This window comes from Thermobia domestica, chromosome 1, assembly GCF_964235325.1.
Source record: "Thermobia domestica chromosome 1, izTheDome1.hap1.1, whole genome shotgun sequence".
NCBI lineage: Eukaryota > Metazoa > Arthropoda > Insecta > Zygentoma > Lepismatidae > Thermobia > Thermobia domestica.
Window position 1 is genome coordinate 259,301,176 of NC_137454.1, and position 20,682 is coordinate 259,321,857.

Genomic DNA, 20,682 nt, shown 5'->3' on the forward strand with positions numbered 1-20,682 from the left:
ACAAGTAAATGGTCCGTCTTTAGGCCTTTTATTTGTAGGTTCACACTACAAGTGTTCTGAGTTTGCTTAGCAAACGACCCAATAAAATAAAATAACACGACCCAATAAAATATTTTTAAAAACGAGTTTGTGTAACAAACGATTTATTTTACAAGTTTACAGCGTAGCTGATATTAGCTTGTGTACCAAGCATGAAAAAATGCAAATAACACCGATTTTAAAACGTTCACAAATAAATTTGTTCAGAGTATAACATACGATCCGTAAAATAATAATAATAATAATAATAATAATAATAATAATAATAATAATAATAATAATGTCCCTCTTGCATGATTACAAAAATGGTCGTAGGTTTATTTCCCGGATAATGTTTCTCAAAAGCAAATCGTGTAGTTTACCAATAATTATTCAAAAAACTTTCATTATAATTAAGTGAATAATACATGGCATTTAAAAAGTTCTCACCTTAAAAAATCAGAGTTCGTTCTGTTAAATTACTCGCAAAAAAGTTCAACACACAAAAGATCAACACACACACACTATGGAACTGTGTAAAAACAATAATAACAAACTTTATTTCAATACAATATATATATATAAGGATTTCATTATGTCCCTCCCCCAAGCATCATGTTTTCACCGGGTTTTCAACCCGATTTCATTAATTATAAATAAATAAATAAAGTCATCATATCCGCTAACATCGTTTATTCATTCATTGCCACAGCGAAAAATCTAAAAATTTCTTATTTACAAGTTCGTCAACCGCTGGAGAAATCTCATTCAGACAGGGTATCGATCGATCAACATTCAGGACAGGCTATGTATGGTTTTCATCTAATTAAGGAAAAATGCTTGCATGTAAAACTTTCATCAGATATTAGATATTCTGCCAAAAATCAGATATTGCCACAAAAATACATCTTCTAAAGGGGGAAGAAACATAAAATTTCTATCTGTCTTCTTCATCACTGCAGATAAGTATCGCAGTGACAAACATCGTTAATGGAAAAATATTTCAGTATGTCGCCAGACAGTTTCTCATGGTCAAAAGAGAAAGTGTCTAAGGTTATTCCAGTACAAGCGGAAATAAAATTAGAAAGTGCATTGACACTCTATACATGCGTGTCACAAGTCATAGTTCTAACGTAAGCAAGGTGAAAGCGTGTAAGGCAACGACCCGGAAATAATGGAATTTACAAAAATAAAACGCTGTTCATTCTAAGACAGCCTTCTCTCAGAGACGGAAGAACAATTCACTCGCTCCGTATTTCAAACTTGGCTATAAACACGAAGTTAACTATAATAAATAAACAAATCAATAAAACGATGAATAAATAATCCAATCAATCATACATACACACACTTCGTATTTCTCATATGTTTTTTTTCTCGCCAATTTACATGTGAGAATTGCAATAATTCTCAGTACAATACAGCGTTCACCTCTGGTGCTTGGAGGTCCCGGGTTCAGTCCCCGTACAATACAGCATTCATCTCTGGTGCTAAGGGTCCCATATTCAATCCCCGTACAATGCAACGTTCACCTCTGTTGCTAAGGGTCCCATATTCAATCCCCGTACAATACAGCATTCATCTCTGGTGCTAAGGGTCCCATATTCAATCCCCGTACAATGCAACGTTCATCTCTGGTGTTAAGGGCCCCATATTCAATCCTCGTACAATGCAACGTTCATCTCTTGTGCTAAGGGTACCAGGTTTATTCACAGTACAATACAGTATACACCGTCGGTGCTAAGGGTCCCGGGTTCGATCCCAGTGCGTATCACACATTATAAGTGTTCTGAGCTTCTTATTTTTAACAAATAAAACAATTTCCTACCACTTTAGCCTAACAGGTGGGACTCAAATATTTCATTTTTCCAAGTTATATATATTTCTCGAGTAAATTTATTACGAGAGGTTAAATTAAATCCATTTGTATAATATCTTTTTATTCTCTCTCACATATTGTTCGTGTAATCTTTTATTCTCTCAAAATGACGTATCAACAGATTTAATTCAAATTTCCATTATTATTATTTTTTAAAAATACCCAGTATAAAGTCTCTACAGACACGTATACAAACTCGAAAAAGAACACATGACCTTTCCATGTCAGCACAACTAAAAACAGAAATATAACAACTTTCCCCAATACACGTAACAAGGTCATCAAACCCTAATGACCTAACCCAACCCGCTGCCAACACAGACCATTACTTTCTATATTAATTATAGTACCTAACGGTACCTGTAGAATACTTTGTCTGCTTCTACTCTGTTACACACATTTTCGTTCCATTAGATACCCGCAGAGGAAAGAATCTCATTCAGCTGGTACCAGTTGTTGATTTTCTCCCACCAAGCGTGAAAGGAATACCCGAAACAGATTTGTTCCTTCAATTAGTTACGGTACAATAACGTTACATGCTCGAATAACGTTACGGTGTCGTAACAAAAATTGGTGGTATACCTTGTACCTACCTACATTAAATAACCAATAATTTTGTTACAGAGAACTATTTTCGTTACGTTACAGTTACGTTAAGTTATCCACCCCTGGTATAGTTTCGAGTCAAACCATTTTTTTCGTAAACAACAATTTGATAATGAGGTGCTAGTTTATTTTGAAACTTTTTCACATCATCAATAGTACACCGATTACGGATTTCAATGTCAACTTTAGCACTGACACACAGGTGTTTTGCTTGTTTCATCAATCGTTCAGGATGATTTTTCAATTCATATACATAGTTATAACGATGATCAGTCCTACCCATTTCAAGAATAATACTCTTTGGAAGACAATACACGTCCGTTTCTATTGGGATAGTACATTGTTGCATATGTTACAAGTTCAACATATTTTGCTGAACCCATAGTTCGCACCCTACCTTTACGTAAATTAACAATATGAATTTTGAACTTTATTTTATCACCTAATAAATAATTTTCATTACTATTTAATACATTTTCAATATTACGAAATAGAATGTCGGAGCTTAAATCCGACTTTTGACTCCACGAAATGTATATTGGTCTATTAATCGTGGAAGCAGAACTTTCTATTGTTGTACCAACATACATATCATCGTCGGCATCATTTAAAACGTGCTCCTTTACAAATCCAAATAACAACTGAATATATTTTTCAGGATCATCAATTCCGCTAGTTTGCATACGTTCAATTGTAACTTCCTTTCCTGTAAGTCCAAAATAAGTATAATGTTTGGTTGTACTATTAACAATACGAAAATATTCATTTGTTTTACCACTCCGATACATGTTAAGTTGTGATACAGAATTTGTATTAGGACTTGGAAAGTTTATAAAATTTTACATGAACACGCTAAAGTCATCTGTAGTTAAACTATCAGTTTTTTCTTCAGACACAAGTTCCATAAACTTTTCACGAGCTAAATTCCTTATATTATCTTGGCGAAAGAAGCCTACATGATATAAATCAATAATATCTTTTGCAGACTTATATTTTTTCAAAACAACATGAGGATCACAACCAAAATGCATAAACAAGGCTTGCAATAGCTTGGAATAAGCTTCATTGCCTACCCTTGCACCTGTAAAATGACATTGTGTTAACACTTCCCACGTAAATAAAATTTCATTTGGATTTTCATATCCGCGCGCTTCTTGTGCTGACAACATGGTACAGATTACAGAGTGTCCTTCCATTGTATTACTGACACACAAAATATGTAATATCAGTTTGAATTATTGTATCTTAAACAGTAAATATTTTACACAATGATGTATTATAGATAAATAAATTATTAATGCTATTTACTGTACACACAGAACTTTGATAACTCTTTTTGCAGTTTTGAAATGAGAAGCTTTCGTAGCTAGACTTTTATGATATGATTCACAATGTGTTGACCAAAGATACACTTTTTAAGAATTCTTTTACACTTACCAGTAACTATAATAATAATAATAATAAAACTTCCCCGAACTTGTTTCAGTTCACAACAGATTTAGTTATAAGTTTACCGACAGTACACTTGAAAGCTTATCGGCAATTGCACTAATACTTGCCGTTAACTACAATAATAAAACTTCCCGTAACTATTTTTTAGTTTAGTATCGATACACTAACACTTGCCACTCACTAACTATATTTTTAGTTCACCGAAGATATACTTTTAAGTTAATCGGTTCACTACTTTCCGATAATTGTAATTTACAAATTGCCGTAATGAAATTGTTTTAGACTAATTGCACCACCCAGTGTAAACTAGAAACGTGTTTACTTTTTCATTGATTGTTTATTACAACACTGATAATTGGAAATTCCAAGAACTCCACACGAAGACTTCCGAAGATTGCCGAACTTTACCGAAGCTTGCTGAAGTTTTCCGAAAATTGCCGAACTTAACCGAAGATGAACATAAGAGTTTATTCACAATTCCTGTACATGTTGGTAAATGTACCACACGAATGGTTCCGAAAACTGCCGAACTTAACCGAAGATGTACATAAGAATGTATCAACAATTCCTGTACACGTTTAGTAAATGTAACTTCCAAAAGACTTGTAACTTTAAAGATCACCAAAGATATACTTCAAAGTTTATTATTAGATGTACGTGTACTTTGCAATAATTGCAATTTTGTATTGAAATTAATTGTAATATCAACACAGAGTATAACGATAAACAGCTTTACTTTATCACTACTAATTATATAGTGCGCCGCGCGGCTTGCTGCGCTGGATTTATACTTTCAAAATTTAATCTCGTACCCAAAAGCAATTAGTTTGTAGACTCGTACGCAAGTGCTTCAAAATACAAAAATATTTTAAATTAGTACCAGTAATATTACGAATTGTGGCATAATTTACTCGAACAATTTGTAATTGTAGTATTAAAGTTTGTAACACTTTAAACAATTTTAGTTGGTTCGTATCTTTTAATATTTCGCTTCCAAGGAAGTTCATAAAGAGAAACTACGTTTCGAAAATACTAAAACTGCAAACTGTAAAATAATCAGAAATATTAAAATTGACAACAAGTTGAAACATAAGAAAATTATTTTTCTTAACATTTCTTCAATGTGAACATATTAAAATTGTTGTGATGTTATAAACAATTTGTTTTCTACGAAACTCTATTTATTTACTTTTTTTTGTGAAAGACCCATTTGCTGTGCAAACTCGGAAGAGAAATTGCGTTTCGAAAATATTAAAAGTTGTGTCAACCTACAAATAATTTCAATAGAAACTCAAAGTAACATAGTTGAAAACTGTAAAATAATTTGGAATACTAATTAAGAAAACAAACTTGAACATAAGAAAGTTATTTTTTTAACACAACACACGTCGGTTAAACTTAAAATTTATTACATGAAACTTTGATTGTTAAATGAAGAAGTAAAATTTAAGTCAGTGTTGCAATTCAATACACAAAGTAAAAGTAAAAGGACAAGTTAAGAAATAAAAGTGCAGAAACATAACTTAAAACACAATGTTGCAGTCCAAATTGCAAAAAGAAAATTAAAAGTACAAGTTCCGAAAGAAAAAAACGTAAACTGGAAATAAAAAGTGCAGAAACAAATTAAAAACAATGTTGCAATCCAAAATACAGAAAGGAAAAATAAAAATGCAGAAAGGAAAAAATAAAAATGCAGAAATAAAATTAAAACTACAAGTTAAGAAATAAAAAATGCAAAACTGAAAATAAAAAATACAGAAAGAAAATTCAAAACAATGTTACAATCCAAATTGCAAAAGAAAAATTAAAAGTACAAGTTAAAAAATTGAAACATGCAAAGCTAAAATAAAAATACAGATTCAAAACTTAAAACACAGTGTTGCAATCGAAATTGCAAAAACAAAATAAAACTATATCGCAGAAAAATGCAAAACTGAAAACAAAAAAATAGAGAAACAAAACTCAATCTTGCATTCCAAATTGCAAAAAGGAAAAATAAAAGTACAAGTTATGAAATAAAATGTAGAACTAAAAAATAAAAAATACAGAAACAAAACACAATGTTGCAATCTAAATTGCAAAAAAATATTAAAAGTCCAACTTTAGAACAAAATGATACATTTTCAAGTTCCAAAACAAAATAAAAATTACAAGTTAAGAAATAAAAATGCAAAACTGAAAATAAAAAAATGCAGAAGCAAATTAAAAAGTATAAGTTCCGAAAGAAAAAACGTAAACTGGAAATAAAAAGTGCAGAAACAAATTAAAAACAATGTTGCAATCCAAAATACAGAAAGGAAAAATAAAAATGCAGAAAGGAAAAATAAAAATGCAGATACAAAATTAAAACTACAAGTTAAAAAATAAAAAATGCAAAACTGAAATTAAAAAGTACAGAATGAAAATTCAAAACAATGTTACAATCCAAACTGCAAAAGAAAAATTAAAAGTACAATTTTAAAAATTGAAACATGCAAAGCTAAAAATAAAAAAAACAAAATGAAAACTTAAAACGCAGTGTTGTAATCGAAATTGCAAAAACAAAATAAAACTATAGGGCAGAAAAATGCAAAACCGAAAACAAAAAAATACAGAAAAAAACTCAATCTTGCAATCCAAATTTTTTATTTTCAGTTTTGCATTTTTTATTTCTTAACTTGTAGTTAGTCTAAATTTAAAGGGGCCCACTTTCGAAACACTTTTCTCGAATGCCGAAAATGCAGTCCATATGAAAATTCTTTTTTTCTCAAAGTATTTTTCCCTGATTGTTATGGGAAGAAACAAGCCAAGGGCTTACATATCATATTATTTTCAATGTAAGTGGCATTTCTCTCTGATTTATATTTTCTTAGAAATATGGAAAAAACAAAATGGGGGCCCACTTTTGGTACAGTTCCTCTAATTATGCGACAATCCAAACTTAAAATTACCGTAATTAAGCTTATGGTACAAATTTTATGTCTATTTTTCTCAACTTTATGAGTTGATTGCTTTGTGCTGTAAGCGCTCCATATAATAAACATAAACTTCAGCAATTATTATAGTGGAAAGCAATGGATATATGAAGCCAAACACTGTATTTTTTGTTTGATTTTTTTTCTTAAATAACATCGATCGTTTTCGATCATTTTTACAATCCAACTCACTACCAATTTTCCATATATAGAAAGCCCACCTCCCATAAAGGAGAATGTTAAAAAATGCTAGGACACATTCTGTTTATTTTCAATAAAGAGTTAATACACTGAATTTCAGCTCCGTAAGTTTAACGGTTTGCGAGATATTCATTTTTTTCTCAAAAATTCGGATCCCCACTACCTCCTTAGGATATTATGCATTATAATTAAAAGCAATATAGCATCCCAATTTGGATTAAGATCTAACTATATATCAAAAGTAATTTCATTTGACTTTGCAATTTGACCGTGATGATCAGGCAGACATAACTACATTCAATTTTTTATATAATAATTTATATATTACAGTGATCCAAAAATGTATTTTTTCAGTAGTTAGCTCCTCTAAAAACTCACAGGTCTCGAAAGCCAAGTAGTACTATATGTTCTATTGCTATTATTAAAATTAAAAATATCAATATCTAAAAGTGTCTGAAGTTCATTTTTCACTTGGTTAGATATATTCACCTCAGGTAAGTAGGCAGAAATAAATGGAAAACGAAGGCAAATGAAGGTCTTGAAAGTGAAACGAAGATAAATTTACCAGTCTTCAGAAGATTCTGTCTACAATGCAGTGAGCAGAGTGGGTTGGTAGAACATTCTGAGTCGGTGGGTCGCAGTGGGTCACGGTGGATGGTGGGTCGCAGTGGGTCATGGTGGGTGGTGGGTCGCAGTGGGTCACAGTGGATCACATGCTGTTGACCCACGACCCACTGACCCACTCCATCTCTGGGGCAAAGTAAGGAAAAATCAAAATCAGGAAACATGTTCAAACAATGAAAAAGGGCTGAGAGCCAATTTGAACAGGGCAAAAAGTTAGAGGAAAGTGGGAAGTGTAAAATGAAAAAAGAAGAAAGAATATAAAAAGAAGGGGATGAATTTACGTGTAAATGTAAAAGAAAATATAAGTGTAGTGTAGGTGTATAGGAAATTCCCCTCCACTCTCTTCCTCGCAGAGCACATCAACACACTAGGCACTCGCAATAACAGACAATCTCGAGCTCCAGTCTTCTTATACCTAAAACATTGAAAACAGCTGCTAAGCGATATATATAAAAATATTGCCAGTTCTCCACCGTAAAAAGGGCGAAATGTACGCCTGTCTTTCTCCATAATTCATTTTCTGCCTATCTCAGGGCTTCCCTTACATTTTAAGTACAGGGCAGCCTTAGTGCGCCCCAATTTGTGACAGAGTAATTAAGTGCGTCATGGTACGCTCTCAGTGTTTTGTACTGTTATACAACAACGGTGTTCTGTACTGTTAAGTATTAGGCTCTTATGAAACAAGTAATGATTCCTCACTTGTAATGAAGTCCTATTTCTCAGCCCTGATTATAAGGGGACCCTGTTTTCCAGCCCTGTTTATAATGGGATATCCATTTCCCACCCCTGCTTATGATGGGGCCCCTGTTTACCAGCCTCCTTTTAATGGGTCCCCAGCTTCGAACCGAAATTGGAAATAAAGGATCAGGAGTCCCAAATTATCTTTCTAAAATAATATGTAATGAATTTATCCAAATGATAGCATTGAAAGTAAAAGAATCAATCTTAGACGATTTAAAAAGTATAGAATACTTCAGTTTATCTGTAGATTTCCTGTCCTGCCCCATGTTGATAAACTTCCCTATTGAATATTTTCTAAATTTCCTAGTGAGGGTTAGCCACATCGGACAAAGTATTGCTAAGATGTGATGATAATCTTACAAATGAATGTAAAATGATTTTAATAAGTGTAGGGGCCACTCATATGATAGAACTGCCAATATGTGATGAGAATACAGGGGTGTGCAATAAATAATATTAAGGATTAATATGTATGCTATATAGTATATTCCATATGAAGGTCATTCCTTAAACCTTGTTCGTAGAGCAGCAATTAACTGTTGTGTAGATACAGTAAACCTTTTTGGGATTATTCAAAAATATAATAAAGTTTTTTTTTCATAATCTACATATAGATCAGTGGTGCTGTTGTGATTCTTCAAAGATGATTCAAAGTTCCAAAGTCTTTGTCAGAGATTATGAGAAACACATTCAAGGTTCACAAGTGCAATACTTGGCAGTTATAACTAAATAATTTCTGCATTACATCGGCTTTATATTGATATCATAGTGAACGATGAAACAAGAAATCAAGCCAGAAACTTTTTGAATAAAATGAGAAGTTTTAATTTATCGTAAATTACGTGTATATTTGGAGTTATTTGCTGGATGAATTTCAAAAAGTTAGTCAATCACTGGAAGACTCCAAAATTAGCCCCGATGTATGCAGTAAATTGTGTGCTTCATTTTCAGATTTTGTTAGATTCTAGAGATCTTTTTGATCATTTTGAAGAAGAGGCAAAAAGACATTTCCTAATGTTAACAAGAAAAACAGAAGGTCTAGACGGAGACATGTAAATGACGATGAAGATGATGCTTTAGAAAACCTTGACCCGAGAGACAAGTTCAGAATCGAAGCATTTGTACCTGTGATAGATGCATTAGAATCCAATTTGGTACACAGAGCATCAGTATACAATGGTACAAGCAAAAAAAGTTGAAATTCCTACCAAAATTAGATACGACAGAAGAAGAAATTCGTGGAGGAGTCAGTGCGTTAAGCCAAACATATCCTGAAGATGTGGACATGAACGTTTTTGGAGAAGACATTTTTCATCAATATATTAGACAAAGTCAAAGTCTTGCAATGAAACTCTGACAGATCAGGATCTGTATCAGGTAATATTTAATGAGCCTGTCCAATCAGCATTCGCTAATGTAGAAGCAATTCTAAGAACGATAACTTTGTCTTTGTGACAGGGGTGTAGCCACGGGGGGCCCATCGGGGCCAGGCCCCCCAAATGATCCCCCCCCAAATGACCAGCTTTTAAAACATCATTGTAAGATTACCTCTCTTCAGTCACTTAAAAATAACAAAGTTTACATATAATAATTTACGGTAAAATAGTATGGAAAATACTATTTTACCATACCAATCGAAAAATAGTAGGGTATCTCTCCTTATACCAATCGGAAAACAGTATGGTTTATTTTTATTTATTTTTTTACAGCACATTACACAATTTACTGCGATTCATATTTGACACTTTGAAGACAAACGTTTCAACAAGGTACTATAAATACTACCATAAAACAATGATACTAATAGCTATGCATGCGCACGGGAGTCCCCAAAGGAATGGAGGGCTTTCCGGACATGCTGTAAAGGAAAGAAGTGTCACAGGTTGTTAATTCCGTGCGCACACGTAGCTGCGTTTTCAAATATGCAGTTTTCAATAGAGTAGGTATGACTTTCTAAGTGACGTTTTTAACCGCACTCTCTACGATGTGTTGTTTCTAAGCTGTTGGGCTCTGATGTTCATGATCCCACGCTTTCAACACTCTGTCATTCCTAAACGGGACGGTATTTTCCCCATGTTCAGTAGGACTTTTTTGCTTTTTTTTTAAAGATATACTATTACCCGTCCAAGTTCGTCCACGTAGTTACCGTTCACCCTGTATATATATATATATATATATATATATATATATATATATATATATATAGATAAATATTTCCATTATTTTGAAAAGTTGCGAAATATAGCCTATATAAATTGAATAATACAGAAGACATTCAAAGACGCACTAGACACCAGCATGACTGGTGAAGAACCCTGTGTGTATTACAATACAATAAAAGTCCGTTTTGTGGCTATCGTAGCATTGCATTCACGCCACACGCGTTTCTGGAGTTAGTTGTTAGTGGTCGTAACCACCGCTTTAAAATTCCTTCGCGTTCCCACTTGTATAGCTATTACCCACTCTTTTCGAATCATTACCCACTCTTTTCTTCGAAGGAGTTTCGCATATGAAATAGAAGAAACATTTTTTCGTGAAATAATATTTTCCATACGGAACGATGCACGATTTGCAGACCTAAGGATATTAAAAACCTAATTCGTCGGATATTAATGTCGTACTACTTTTTTATTATTATTTTTGGATTTGAATATTTCTGAAGAAATCGAGTTTATTCGTATTCTCGCACTAAGAATTTGTAAAGTGGTAAACTGAAGTCCAAAGTCCAAAGAAGATGCTCGAAAGCTGGTTCACAAACGAGATGTCCTGCTCCTTCACGTGTTCAGCCACTTCGAATCTATGGTCGAGGAGGAACAGAACTTTGCATCGTTGACACTGGCGTCCAAATGCATGAAGCATCCTGGATCTCGGAAGAAGAGGTCGATGTTATTTCTTTAAATCCTGTTTTAACTGCATCTTCCGCAGTACTTTCTCCTTGCCAATCAGCAGTGACCTAAAATAATGGGTGCGATCTCTAGTATTGAAGAATTATGATTGGTTAATTAAACACCTTATGTTGATAAAATATTATTACGAGTCTACCCTTTTCTAATACTTTGATTTGTTGGCCAAAAACGCTAGAAATATATTCACAATAATATAAGCATTTTGTAATAGAAAGTTCCACCATTAAAAATAGTTTTTTTGTATTGTAATAACCCCTAAAATAATCAAAATAATGAAAAAACAAAACTCAAAAAGTGTTACGTAACAAAAGGGAGGGGTTCGGCCTTACGTTACGAAACGTGACAGGCAGGAGGGAGGGGGTAAAAATTTATCAATAATAGCGTTACGTAATATGTGGACGGCCCCTAGAACAAGAAATGTGACATAGATGTTAATAAAATAATTATGTTTTTTTTTTTTTAGTCACGAATAATAAATAAATATATTTGTCAGGAAATCTTAAAGAAAATGAGTGAAATTTCAAAGAAAATCAGCTTTATGTAGATTGAGGACCTGTGTACAATTGCTTAAACTAAAATAGTTATGCACAAAGGTATGTTTGTCCGGGACAGTAATTATTGTTTAAACATAATAAAAACTACATAGAATATAATTTATGGAGAAAAAGCGAATAATAATAATAATAATAAGCTAGAAAGCAGTGTGTTTTAGTTTCCCGGAAGAAAACCAAAATTTTCCTTTTTTTCAGGACAAAAACACTAGCTGCAACATAATTTCTTTTGGCTTTGTAGCTGCCCCCCCCTGAAAAACGACGGGCCCCTCCTACATAAACCTGCTGGCTACACCTCTGCTTTGTGATAACTTCAAATTGTGGCGGAGAAAGATCTCTTCTCGCTAAAGGGGGTAAAAAATGAATTTAGAACAACAAAGTTTTATGACAAATTTATGTGACCACAGCCTCATGTACACAGAAAGTAAAAAGTTTGATGATATGATCAATGACTTTGTTTTGACAAAGACCAGAAGGAAAGTGTTTTAATGTAGATAATGTTTGTTCATTCTTTACATACCCAGTATAAAACGAATCATGATAAAATTATATAGTTGACTGCCATTGGGCAGACAATAATATAATTAGTCACATTAAATATTTTTGTTATTGATATTTTATATTAATATGACATACGTATATAAAAGAAACACCGTGTTTTACACCAACTAGGTTAGTGTAACAAGTCACGAAGACCTGCTGTCCCACTGAACAGTGTGGACTACTATGATCATATTGACATATAAATGCATTCTATTAACTACAATTGTATTGCGTGTAGGTTATACCACGTCATATTAGCAATGCTATATACAAGGCAAGTCAAAATGATGAACCCGATTTCAGAAATTTATTGTGTGAATTCTAATAAATATATGTTATTAAGAAACATGTGCTAAGAAAGGTAAGCTGTCAAAGTTTTCTTGATATATAATCAGTACCGGCGGAAGGGCCGGGCGAGCCGGGCGACCGCCCGGGGCGCCAAATTTTAGGGGAGTTTGGGGGGCGCCAAAATCCTTGCTAACCTTATATTATTGTAAACGGTGAATTAAAAATTAACTTTTTCATTAATTGTGTAGCAACATTGGTTACTACCTCATCCGATAGGCCTCACTCTTTATAACAACCCCGGTTTCTTCTTGAATCTTCTATAAAGGAAATTCCTTCATCCCTTCACCTTATTTGTCTATTAAAAAAATCTCCGCTGACAAAGCTAAAGGCTATTGTTGAGAGTTGGGAGTTTTGAGCAACAATAACACGCTCTGACACTTACAACCGCCGCGGTGCCGACAATTGCACTCCTTGCGACAAAGCTATGTCGGCCGCTCTAAGAATACACACAAACAATATTGAGTTATCGGCAACCAAAAAGAAATTAGTCCTGTTTGTACTGTCAAATGTCTCGTGAAAGAAAATTATAAATCAGAAGTCATGTACATGTACTGCAGGCTTGATGGTGTGCGTGTTCTACTTTTGTCTCCTGAATTTCGACTCTTAGTAGAAGAATCGTTGCGTTAATGTGTTATTTATCAACATGTCGGAAAAAAAAGAAGCCTTCTGGAAATGTATACAGATAAAGAAGAGCACAATTAGCGGCTGAAAATGAGAAACAGGCAGCAGCATTAAAGAAATTCTTTCGTACTCCTGAAACAGACAATAATGGAAATGAAAACGTAGAACCAGAGAATGAGGAAACCAGCAAGAAATCAACAAATATTCCAGAAGATAACAACACAGTACAGGTAAGTAGGCCTACATTACGTAACGTATTTTCGTTTTATTACGTTTAATAGAGAAGAGGTGTTTACACACGTAGCGTCTTAGCAGGCTGGGGTGGGTAGGATGGCGGCCTCTCAGATAGGCGGCGAACTTCAGGCTCAAACAAAGTTCTTTCCCCATTGATATAAGTAGCAATAATTACATTCCATACCAACACTGATGCTTGATACATGTACCAAAGCGATAAGACTTTTACTCGTTAGATGTGTATTAACCAACTTTAGCTGTATTTCAAGCATTCATCTATTAATTAAGTAGAGGGCCTCCATAGTCTAGAGGTTAAAGCGTTGGACTCATGTCTACGTGCTCCTGGGATCAATCCCCGGACTTTCCGCTTTTCAACGGCAGGAAAACTGGGGAGTCATATAAATAAAGATGTGACGGTCACTTGGCCTGCAAAGCTCCTAATACGCCTGTTGGCGGGTAGTGACACGACCGGCTGACCCGCGTTCTGTTACCCAGGTGGATGAATTTATACCACTTGCTATCAGATGGCGTTGGAGCAGGCCCAGGATCTATTGGTCTGCCGTGCCAGTGATTATTATTATTATTATTATTATTATTATTAGTAGTAGTAGTAGTAGTAGTATTGGAGTGGTAGTAGTAGTAGTATCGTCTACTAACTAGAATTCTGAAGAGTTAAAATGTATGATTGTTACCGTTAACAGATCCCCGTGGAGTTTCGCTATCACAAATTTTGCAATAGACCCATTATTTCATAAACATATCGTAATAAGTAACATGTACCAGTGTAAGACTATATAGATTATGTTTGTATCCAATACGATTAACGTGACTTAAAAAAAGTGTTCGGGCTTCGGCAGCTAATTTGAATGCATTTCGCATCTATTTTATGAATGCGCTGATTCTTGATGATTTTCACAACACAAAGTTGTTAATTAATACGGAGAGAATTTAATTTTTATGTACAGTTAGCAAAAGAAAAAATGAGGCCATTCTTACCTAGATTCTGTAAGAATCGCCCCATTTTTTGTTTTCCTAACTGTACATTTCACAATGAACACGGAATATGTAGATTCAATATTTATACGCAGTTATTTTATCATTTATGCATTTTCTTCACCTTTAGAATACAAATTATATATATATATATATATATATATATATATATATATATATATTAAGAAAATATACTTTATTTCTAACGTATAAGTTCTTTTCCTTTCCACAGGTGGATCGTTCGATTACGAGCATTTCGCAGGAGGAAGAAGAACAATTGAAATCTGGAACAATTGATATACGAAACGAAGATGTATCAGCATTTCCACAGGAAATTGTAATAGACGTAAGTTAAACATTTTGCTATATGAATAAACATACAATTGCATGTTGGTTGAATATCACGCAATTACAGCATTGTGTAAAATATAAGTGGAAATGCAGTGAAACATAATTACTTTTATTATTAGAGTACATTGCAATTCGACAGGCATGAATTCATAAATTCACTATGTTTCACTTACTTTCCATGAAGCATATACAATATTATTGATTTTCTTTGGTTTAATTTGACGGGTGTTGTAGATGAATGGGTCATTTCGATCTGAACTCGGGATATAAATCGAATTATTATTTTTGTAACAAATAAGGAAGCAGTAGAACTGATTAGAGACTTTTCACTAACTGACCTTTTTTTAAAAAATCTTTTAACAGACTATAGTTTGGCCACATACATTTTACTGTATTTTTTTTAATCTGTTGGAAAAATGAAAATACTGAGGTTCAAACTGTATATGCTTTTGTACTGTAATATAAGAAAGCTCATAATTTGTCTGCTATTAGTAATTAATTTATGATGATGATTGGTGTTCTTCCCGGAGGCATGTGTTTGACCCCGTAGGTCTCTCAGCAAGGTGAAACTATGGTGGCTTTGCATTGCTTTCCATGGGATGATGATGACGTTCTAAGGGCGGGATCCAAACCACTTGTGTCCTTACCGAGAATCGAACCCGAGCTCCCTTAGTTATAAGGCGATGAGCTTAACCAGTCGTTCTGCGGAGACACCAATTAAATTATAAAATGCCAAATATATAAACAATCAATCAAAAACATTTTTAGGGTCACACTTACTCAATTTTTGGAATTCATTTCTTGTGTCTAGGTGCATAATATCACTGTATTCCGTTCAAGTTACTTTGACGGAAGACATATAGGATAACATTTTTTTTAATAATAATATATAATATTTATTGCCTTAGTGGTTGAATGACTAGCAGACTCACATTTGATGCAAGAGTTAGCGGATTCTATCCCCCAAGACTTTTTATATTGAGCATCGCAAGGAAATCGGAAAGCTTTTCAAATAATATAAAGTACCAAACTCTAATCCAGAAAGCCCCAAAACATTACGATGCAAGTCAACTAACTTATCACATACAACCCACCACATTTAAAGAGAAAGAAAAAATAACACAGTCAGTGGTGTTTCGGAGCTTAAAAACAGAGTTTAGTTTTAATTAGTGTATAATAATGTGCATATTTTAAAGAAAATACAGATAGTAAGAATTACAAACTTGCTAAGAATAATGTTCAAAGAAATGTTGTTTTCAAAGTTGCATATTTTTTAGGTTAAGTCAGCCACGAACATGTTTGTATCCCGGTTGATCTGGTCGTTCATTACTGATTCAACTTCGTAAGAGGCATTTGTGGAGCCAATCAGGGTCAAGGCATTTAACCACATTACAGCACTTCAATGCTGAAACCGAGAATCCTGGGTAGGGCTTCAGAAATCCTGGGCAGATTCTCCTATGTATAGAAAAGAACATGACGTGGACGTCTTATATTCGCACGAAACCTGTATTTATTTATTTATTTATTTATTTATTTACTTCAATTATTATTAAACTCTTCCTCTCCCCCTCTTTATTTATTTATATCTCACATCTATCGGAGGCTTATTGGTCATGCGCCATTCTAAGGTTTGTGTTTATCCCCGGATGATCTAGCTGCTTGAATATCCCCCACCCCCACCCCACCCATCTTCGGTGCAAGCCTACCATCTTTAAAAATTACGAACACAATTTTAAAAAATTCCATTCAAGTTTTAGTCACTTATTCTTTGTTAGAAGACAATGTTTAAAATAAATTGAACATTATTTTCTACTGACTTTTTTTTGCAGGTGTTGGAATCACAATCAATCGATCTTGATGATCCAGGAAATTGGCCAGAACATATTACGGACAGAATGCGTCAGATGCTTGTTAGACGAGATCCAGTTCAAGTTTCCAAACGAGAGTTCCCAGTAAACATCGAGGGTCGGCGATTGACTACAAGTAACTACAAAAGACGTCTGCACAATGGAGAAGAAGTTGCTCGTAGTTGGCTTATTTATTCAGTGACTAAGGATGCAATATTTTGTTTCTGTTGCCGTCTTTTCGGTGGTACTACAATGTCACTCTCTTCTCGTGAAGGTTTTTCGGATTGGAAGCATATGTCCGGACTGTTATCAGACCATGATAGATCTTTGACTCACATGAAGGTTTTCCAATCGTGGTTTGAACTTGCAAACCGATTACAGTCAGGTAAGACAGTTGACGCTGAAAACCAAGCAATTATTCGCAATGAAACTGAGCGTTGGAAAGAAGTTCTCAAACGACTGCTGTGTATAATTCAGTTTCTTGCTTCCCAGAACTTGGCATTTCGTGGTCAAAATGACACTATTTACTCAAGAAACAACGACAATTTTCTCAAACTAGTTGGGTGTATTGCACAGTTTGATGTTACTATGGCTGAGCATTTGCGACGAATAACATGTAAAGAGATACATGTACATTATTTGAGCAAGGAAATTCAAAATGAAATAATTGAACTCCTTGGGTCAAAAATAAAGGATAAAATTTTGACTGATCTAATGAAAGCGACATATTATTCCGTAATATTAGATTGTACACCAAACGTAAGTCATACAGAGCAAATGACACTAATTGTTCATTTCGTGAAGGTAGAACTGGGTAAGGAACCATCCATTGAAGAACATTTTTTGGGATTTTTGTGCATAAATGATTCTTCAGGAGAAGGACTAACTACCACTATTTTGGAAGAATTAGAAAAACTGAAAATTTCTCTCTCAAACATGCGTGGTCAAGGGTATGATAACGGTGCCAATATGAAAGGAAAGCACTCAGGCGTTCAAAAAAGAATATTAGATCTAAATAGTCGAGCATTTTTTGTTCCTTGTAGCTCCCATTCATTGAATTTGGTTGTGAAGGATTCTGCAATGTGCTGTAGTGAGGCTGTTTTTTTTTTTCTTCTTTATTGCAAGAAGTATACAATTATTTTTCTAGTTCCACATATCGTTGGTCTGTTCTGCAAAAACATATATCCAATTTCACTTTGAAACCTCTTAGTGATACTAGATGGGAGAGCTGTATTTATGCTGTCAAATCGTTTCGCTACCAGTTAGGAGAAATTTACGATGGTCTTTTCGAGCGCAAAAATAAGGCTTGTTCCCTGGCTAGGAATCTCCTGAATTTTAAGTTCGTTTGTGTTGTGGTGTTTTGGTATGAAGTTCTTTCTTGTGTTAATGTGGTTAGCCATGTTTTCCAACAAGAATCAGTGGACATTCAGCAAGCAGTTGATCTGCTTAAGAAAACCAAGTGTCGCCTTGAGAACATGCGAAGTGATGAAGGATTCCAGAATATTTTGGTTGCTGCCAAAGTAATTGCTGAAGAGCTCGACATTCAACCACAATTTGAGAATGAACCAAAACTCCGACCTAGAAAAGTCAAACGACAATTTTTGTATGAATCTGAAGACGAACCGATTAATGATCCCTACAGTGCGTTTAAATGTAACTTCTATTTTTGCACATTAGACACAATTATCTGTTCCCTGAATGAAAGATTTCAACAACTGCAACAGCACAGCGAAATATTTGGGTTTTTGTATGACATCCATCCAATAACGGACAAAGAGTATTTACTAAAGTGTTGCAAGGACTTACAACTATCTTTAACAGACAAAGATCACTGTGATATTGGCGGATTTCAGTTATATCAAGAGATCTTACTTTTACCTTCATTTCTCGGTTCTGAAAGTGGGAAACAAACCGTTGCAAGTACTTATATATATTTGCAAGAACTCCCTTATTGGGTTATTTCCAAATGCAACTATTGCTCTAAGAATCTTACTAACTATTCCTGTAAGTGTAGCTTCAGCAGAAAGTAGTTTCTCCAAGTTGAAACTTATAAAGAACTACCTACGATCAACGATGACGCAAGAGCCTCTTGTAGGCCTTTGTATGATGTCTATTGAATGTGATGTTCTGTGTGAGCTTGACACTGATACTTTAATTAAAGACTTTGGAGAGAAAAAGGCACGAAAAGTTAACTTTACTGAGCATTGTAAACAAGTCAAAGGACAATTTGCATTAAAACTGTATAAAGATATAAAATTATATTACTGGTTGTATTATTTGTATTACGAAATCTTTGTACAATGCTGTTACAAAATATATTTGTATGTTCTTTTGTTCATATATGTGTCCTCTTTCGCAGTTAACAAGGTTGTTTATGTATATATGTTTAAATAAATCTTAATTATCGCATCATCAATCTTAATTTTATATAAATCGTTGTCTCTTGAATCGTTCTGCAAATTTCTAATCAGTGACGTAGAATATTTTGCATGCTCATGTGTAAATAATTGTTTCCTATATCGTTAACCAAAACTTACTCTGTGTATTTAACTGACAAAAGTTAAGATCTTACTCAATTTGATAATTGATTCTTATAGTTATAGTTATAGAGTTCAAGGAGTTATCCTTTAAAAGCAGCTATCTGTAAGGTAGCATAGCAAATTTAAACTGAGTAATACCAATGGGTTGTAGGGGGCGCCATATGGATTCTTTGCCCGGGTGATATTTTCCCCTTCCGCCGGCCCTGTATATAATCTCAAATGTTCTATGTGAGCACTTCGCGAACACGCACACATTACGCCGATAGTCTATCTCCTGCCAAACTTTTTCCAGCTTGTTGCCGTCAATGTCGGCAATGGAAGCTGTAATGCGGGCAAACAGGTCACTCAAATGTTGTTATAAGTGGTGGTAAGTACACATAATTCTTTACAAAACCCCACATCAAGAAATTACATGGGGTCAAGACATGTGTACAACAATTACAGATGATAAGGAAGCACATGATAATGATATTTACATGATAATGAAGTACACCGAAAGATCTCTGCCATCCATTGAAGGCCATTTTCCTTAACTGCTCGATGCTAACTCTTAGAGTAAGAAAGTGGAAGCATTGCGTGTAAACTAAATTTTTACAGTTAACCTCTCGAAGCACATATCTCACTATAACATATGTTTATTCAATTTCACAGAATAAATTTCTGAAATCGATCCATCAATTTGACTTGCCTTGTATAATTATTAGTAGTTTTGCGTAATATATTGACACCTTTTATTTCATAATTGAGAATTCTTTCAGAGACTAGATTATGAGTGTACTTTGTATTTTTAAGAATTTTGAAATGTGATGTAAATATTGTAAAATTATAAAATGATGTAAGTTGATCAATATGAAGTTTATAAATGTATTTAGATATCAATTAGGTAAATAAAGTACTATATAGCATACATTAAAACTCCCAAGATAGCGACATTTTGTCGCTGAAAAAGAAAGCTAGACATATAAAGGGCCCCATTACTTTCAATAGTTCAGGGCCCCTTCAAACGTAAATCCGGCACTGCATTAAATATTGAATAGTTATATTCAAATTTGATACAACTTGTACCAGTCAAGGCCTCCATCAATAGCAACATTACCAATTACTACTAAGAGTCATTACTTTATAGCAACTTATAGTCTTGCTTTCCTCCTCTTAATTACATCTAAAATTCTTCTTTTCTCCCATGCTGCTACTATTTCTAACACCTTCTCATTCGTTTTCTGTTCAACCCAGCTAATTCTCTCCTTTTATCGAAAGCCTCCAATATTCTTTT

The 20,682-nt window shown here is 33.9% G+C and overlaps 1 protein-coding gene across 1 annotated transcript; it reads left to right on the forward strand.

Moving 5' to 3' along the window:
- Positions 1–1,026: 1,026 nt before the first annotated feature.
- On the forward strand, positions 1,027–19,270 carry LOC145679489 (zinc finger MYM-type protein 1-like). The gene is made up of 4 exons (XM_081750070.1): positions 1,027–1,151; positions 13,512–13,674; positions 14,904–15,017; positions 16,852–19,270. The coding sequence occupies exons 1-4, from the start codon at positions 1,027–1,029 to the stop codon at positions 18,067–18,069; spliced, it is 1,620 nt and encodes a 539-aa protein (XP_081606196.1). The 3' UTR covers positions 18,070–19,270.
- The last annotated feature ends 1,412 nt before the right edge of the window (positions 19,271–20,682 follow it).